At 33.1% G+C, this 5,497-nt stretch overlaps 1 protein-coding gene across 1 annotated transcript; it reads left to right on the top strand.

The window, feature by feature from the left end:
- Positions 1–697: 697 nt before the first annotated feature.
- LOC133312189 (ethylene-responsive transcription factor RAP2-3-like) lies at positions 698–2,558 on the top strand. The gene is made up of 2 exons (XM_061513351.1): positions 698–926; positions 1,619–2,558. Exons 1-2 carry the CDS (start codon positions 734–736, stop codon positions 2,221–2,223), a joined length of 798 nt encoding a protein of 265 aa, XP_061369335.1. The 5' UTR covers positions 698–733; the 3' UTR covers positions 2,224–2,558.
- The last annotated feature ends 2,939 nt before the right edge of the window (positions 2,559–5,497 follow it).

Genomic DNA, 5,497 nt, shown 5'->3' with positions numbered 1-5,497 from the left:
ACGTTTATATGCTGTATATGAATTTAGAATCATGTTTTGTTCTATAAATGATAACTCGATAATTCTAGTACAATAAAAAGGACTATAATCCATCATTTATAATATTATACCAAGTTATGTGAGGTCATTTCTCATTTAAATTTAATATAAACGGAACAATTAAAATAAAAAAATTAACCGAAGGAGAATTTTCGAGTGATTTTTGAGAATATTATTTCTGATGTTAAATAAGATAATTTATTTCAACAATATATAAAAATAAAAAATAAAACTCTTTTTTGATCTCATTTTTTTTTTGTGTGTGTATTACACAAGACAAATCAGATGAACTGTCGTGAGAAAAATATCCCGTAATTTTTATGGCTGAAAGCAAGGGTGACATAAGGAGGGGGTTCATTCCAGAAGACCCAGTGACCCCACACACACACACTAAGAGCGTGTTTCCTCTCTCAGGGGCCGTTAAATCTTGGCACTACTCTGACGTGCGTTAAATCCAACGCTTCCTAGTTCCAAAGCTTCAACACGAAGCCCCTCAACACGTCTTTAAGCTCATCCAATCAAAACTCGCCACGTTGATCAACACTCACTATCAACCGTCCATCATGAAACAACTCGTCATGATTCAGGTTTTGAGTGGGGCCAGATGAGCTCAATATAAATATAGACGCAGTGCAAAATTACGAGGATCATAGTGCCAATTAAAACTTTCGGTTTCTCTGAGAAGCTCTGAAACATGTGTGGGGGTGCTATCATTTCCGACTTCATTGGTGTGAAGAAGCGTGGCCGGAGCCACGATGGTCAGGACCTGTGGTCTGAGCTTGACCCTTTCTCTGACCTCCTTGGGTTCGATGTCACCTCTGCTTCCAAAAACACACCACCACCGGTTCACTCCGATCAAAACTTCCCTCTAGTCACAGACATAAAAGGTATCACTTTCCTCTTCTAGGTTGTTCAATGGCTTTTTGTTTCCATGTTCTACTTTCCCATTTGATTTTTTATCACCCAATTTCTTCATCATGGGTATACTTTTTTCTTGTGTTTGGTGCTATTTTTTATTGGATTCAATTACAGAATTTTAACTTTCTTGTTAATTTAAAAAAAAAAACTTTTTGTTTGGTTCCTTTCGTTGAATGATCAAACATGATGATCATAACATCACCGTGTAATTATTTGGGCTCTCATATATATTATATTCCTCTGGTTATGTCAATTAGCTTTTGGGGTTTGGTAGATCGCAGTAGATGCATGGTTGGTGTTTGTTGAACCGGTTTGAATGAAAATGAAGTAAAGTTCAAAGCTTTAACTAATTTTTACATTTTAACAACTACCAAGATGCCAATGTTTCTTTTGCTCACGTTTTCTCTACTAATTGAAAAGCAGGGGTTAAAAAGAGAGAGAGAGAGAGAGAGAGGAAGTTTATATAAAGTTTTTAACATGAGAAGCAAAATATTATATAAAGATATTAAACATGCGTTAGATATACATCAGCAATCAAAACCCTGTGCTCTTTCCTGTTCCCAGGAAAATGATAGCCATTAGCCACCAACCATCTCACTCTTCAAGAAAGAATAAATATTTTAATTTTATTTATTGTTCAATGTGTGATTTTATGTGGCAGTGGTGGCATCATGTGACAAGGTGGAGAAGAAAAGCGTGGGTGCTGAAAAGGGAAAGAAGAGTGGTAAGGTTCAGCGAGCTCGAAAGAACGTGTACAGAGGAATCAGACAAAGGCCATGGGGCAAGTGGGCCGCAGAGATAAGGGACCCACATAAGGGTGTCCGTGTCTGGCTCGGCACCTTCAACACCGCCGAAGAAGCCGCCATAGCCTACGACGACGCCGCCAAGCGCATCCGTGGAGACAAGGCCAAGCTCAACTTTCCTGCCACCAACACCACCGCCACTCCTCCAACTCCGCCACCCTCGAAGAAGCGGTGCCTCAGCCCCGATCTTAGTGATCAAGCTAGCTCCAAACCCATTGAGCCACCGTCTTCAACAACCGTGCACGGCGGTGTCGTCGGCGGAGACGACGGCGGCGAGGAACTTGACCTGATGCAGCAAATCTCGAACCTTGAATGGTTCCTGGGCTTGGAGAATGATGAGCAGCAGCAGCAGCAGCCGCCGCTGCCTGGCGGAATCTGCGGCGGTGCTGAGTGGGACGACAATTTCGTGGACCTGTGGTCGCTTGACGACGTCGTTATGCCCAACCGTAACCTAGCTTACTAGGAAATTGGAATGGGGGAAATGGAACGTCGTGGGTGTTTTGTTCTCTGTTTAATTAATTCTAAAGTCTTTAAATTTAGGGACCGTATAAAACTGTTATGTTATTATGTGTTCTTAGTTTCCGATGTTGTCTCTTCTACCCTTTTTTGGTTTATGTCTTGGACGGTCAGATGATTTTCGTATAGGTGCACCGTATTAGCAGGATGATTATGATTATCTTATAAATAAAGGTACCTAGGGCGTGTGTGTTTGCATCGTGCATGTTTTCTAATATATGTGTTGTATGTATAATGTGAGTACATGGTGTTACTTGTCGTTTATGAAGTGAGTTGTCTATACCTCGGTTTATGATTGTGATGTTGGTGCATGAATCTGCCGGCGCACTAGAAATAAGTTACGTTTCTTAAAAAAATAAAAAATAAAATAACATGTGCAGATAAAATTATTTTTTATATACATACAAATTTATAGAATTTATATATATATGATCCTCACCCATATAGGGGCAGATATTCTTACACCGGTGTAAGAGTTACAAGTTTACACTCAATCTTGACCATTGATCCACTTGTATCTAATGGCTCACATTACTAAAAAATTTGAGCCCTTAGATATAAGTGGGATCAGCGGACAAGATTGAGAGTGTAACTTACACTGGTGTAAAATGATCCTCACCCATATATATATATATATATGTGTGTGTGTGTTTTTTTTTTTTATTTCTCTTCTTAAATGATTTCACATGGGTTGAAGAAACATCAATCCCAATTAAAAAACACATACTTCTGTATCATTTCTTGGTAAACTTTTTTCCCGGGAAGGATTATATTAATTTGCTTTTACTCACCTATATAATATGAGTAAGTATTGTTCCAAATCCTTTTAATTAAAAGAACCTACCAAAATAATAATAATAATATTGGTGCATGAATCTGACATCTTTCTACACCATGTTTGATACTGTTATATCATATATGTTTAGGAGTAAATACTATTTTGGTCCTCAGCAAATTTTATGATGCTCGTTTTAGTTCTTAGCAAATAAAAAGGTTCAACATGGTTCTTAAGAAATTTAAAATGAATCCATTTTAGTCCTTTTGAGGACTAATATGGGTCTTTTTTGAATTTGTGAGGGACTATGATTTCAACTAAATAGGTCAATTTTGAATTTTTTAGAGACCATGATGTGCCTTTTTATTTGCTAGAGACTAAAATGAGCATCATGAAATTTGCTGAGGACCATAAAGGATATTTATTCTATGTTTAGTTAAATAATCATTTAAGCCTATACTTTCGCGATCATATTAAAATATACTGAAATTGTTTTATTACATATCATTATTGCGAATGAAATGTCCACCAACAGCATTTTTTTCTGCAGGAAATCAGGAATTTAAAAAAACAAAGCAAATAACAAAATGACGGTATTGGGGTTGACATTTGAAATATCCCTCGGGTGGTTTTTGTAGGGATATTGACCATACTTCCCTCTTTTTTCATATAATATACCTAAATGTCACGGAGTCAAATAAAATTTCCAAACTATCACAGCACTATAGTCGCTGAGGTAGTCAGTCAGCTATTATGGATTGCATGTCCAGCCACTAAGAAAGTGACACGTGTCTCGTCCATAGTAGCTGACTGACTACCTCAGCAACTATGGTAATGTGGCAATTTGAAAAAAAAAATTGACTCCGTGACATTCAGGTATATTATATTGAAAAAGGGACAGTACGGTCAATGTCCCAGTTTTTGTACATGTTACTTTTTTTTTTTTTTTATGAAAGTGTTTTTCTACATGTTACTAGTTACACTGTTTGTTGGGTTTAGCACTTTAGCTTTTATCAAAAACAGGCCAGAACCAATTTGTTCTAGTAAGTACCAGAATTTCCCCAAAAGAAAATAAAAAACATTGCAAAATGCACAATCGTTTTCCTAAATTTCATGTATGATTTCTACATACATTAATACATAACCTTGAAATGCATAATTAAGATTTGGGAAAAATTCAAGAATCCTTTTATGGTTTTGTTTTAAATCATTTACACCTTATAACTTTTTTAATCACTTATCCCTTATAATTTTTTTTCTCATCCAAACTCATCTTAACACAATTAAAAACTAAATTAATTTGTCTATTTTACCCATTTTAGAAAAAGAAAATAGACTGAGAAAAAAAATCATAAAAAAGGCAAAAAATATTGGAAACTTACAACATTTATAGAAAAGTATAAAAATAGAAGAAAAAATTAAAAATATCTAAATCAAAAAGAAGAAAATAGATTAAGGAGACAAAAAAATCTAAATGTTGCAAACTTACAACAATAACAAGAAAAACTAAAAGTAAAAATAGTCTAAATAAAAAATAGACTACAAAAAAAAAAATAGAAGAAAAAATAAGACCATGTCCATATGTCTAAATAAAAAAGAAGAGAATAGATTGAGGATAAAAAAAATGGAAGAACAATAATAAGACCAAATATGTTAAAAATTTACAACACTGGTTTCTTTTTTTATTTCTTTCTTATCTTGTTTTTTCCATTTCTTTTCACAGTGATAGAAAAAACTGAAAGTGAAAAAAATAAGAATAGAAGAAAAAAATACCAAACATATGTAAATAAAAAAAGAAAAGAAAATAATGTATCAAAAACAAAAAAAACAAAAAAAATAGAAGAAAGAAAAAAATAAAAGAAAAAATAAAATCAAATATGTTGGAAACTTACAACAATGATTTCTTTTTTTGTATTTCTTTTTTTATTTTATTTTTATTTTCTCTTCTATTTTTTTGTCCTCACTTTTTTTTCTTTTTTATTTAGACATATCCGGTCTTATTTTTTTCTATTTCTTTTATCTCTTTCCTCTATTTTTTTCTTTTTGATTTAGGCTTTTTTTTCAATTTTAATATTTTCTATTAATGTTATAATTTTTCAACATATTTGATCTTATTTTTTCTTCCATTTTTTTTCCTTAATCTATTTTCTTCTTTTTGATTTAGACATACTTGATATTTTCTTCTTTTTTCATTTTTTATTTTATTTTTAGTGTCTTTTATAAGTGTTGTAAGTTTCCAACATATTTGGTCTTATTTATTTTTTATTTTATTTTTTTTCCTTGGTCTATTCTCTTCTTCTTAAAAAAAGTAAAATAGGTGTTATCAAGAAAAAAAAGAAAGTAAAATAGGTAGATTAGTTTAGTTTCTAATGATGTTAAGGATGGATTTGAATGAAATTATTATAGAAAAATAAGTTATTAAAAATATATATAGGAGGCATAAGTG

Source organism: Gastrolobium bilobum, unplaced genomic scaffold, assembly GCF_033153095.1.
Source record: "Gastrolobium bilobum isolate Gb01-03AN ecotype WA unplaced genomic scaffold, APGP_CSIRO_Gbil_v1 utg16099, whole genome shotgun sequence".
Taxonomy (NCBI): Eukaryota; Viridiplantae; Streptophyta; class Magnoliopsida; order Fabales; family Fabaceae; genus Gastrolobium; species Gastrolobium bilobum.
Note: the sequence above shows the minus strand (reverse complement) of the source record. Positions and strands in the feature narration are given on the sequence as shown.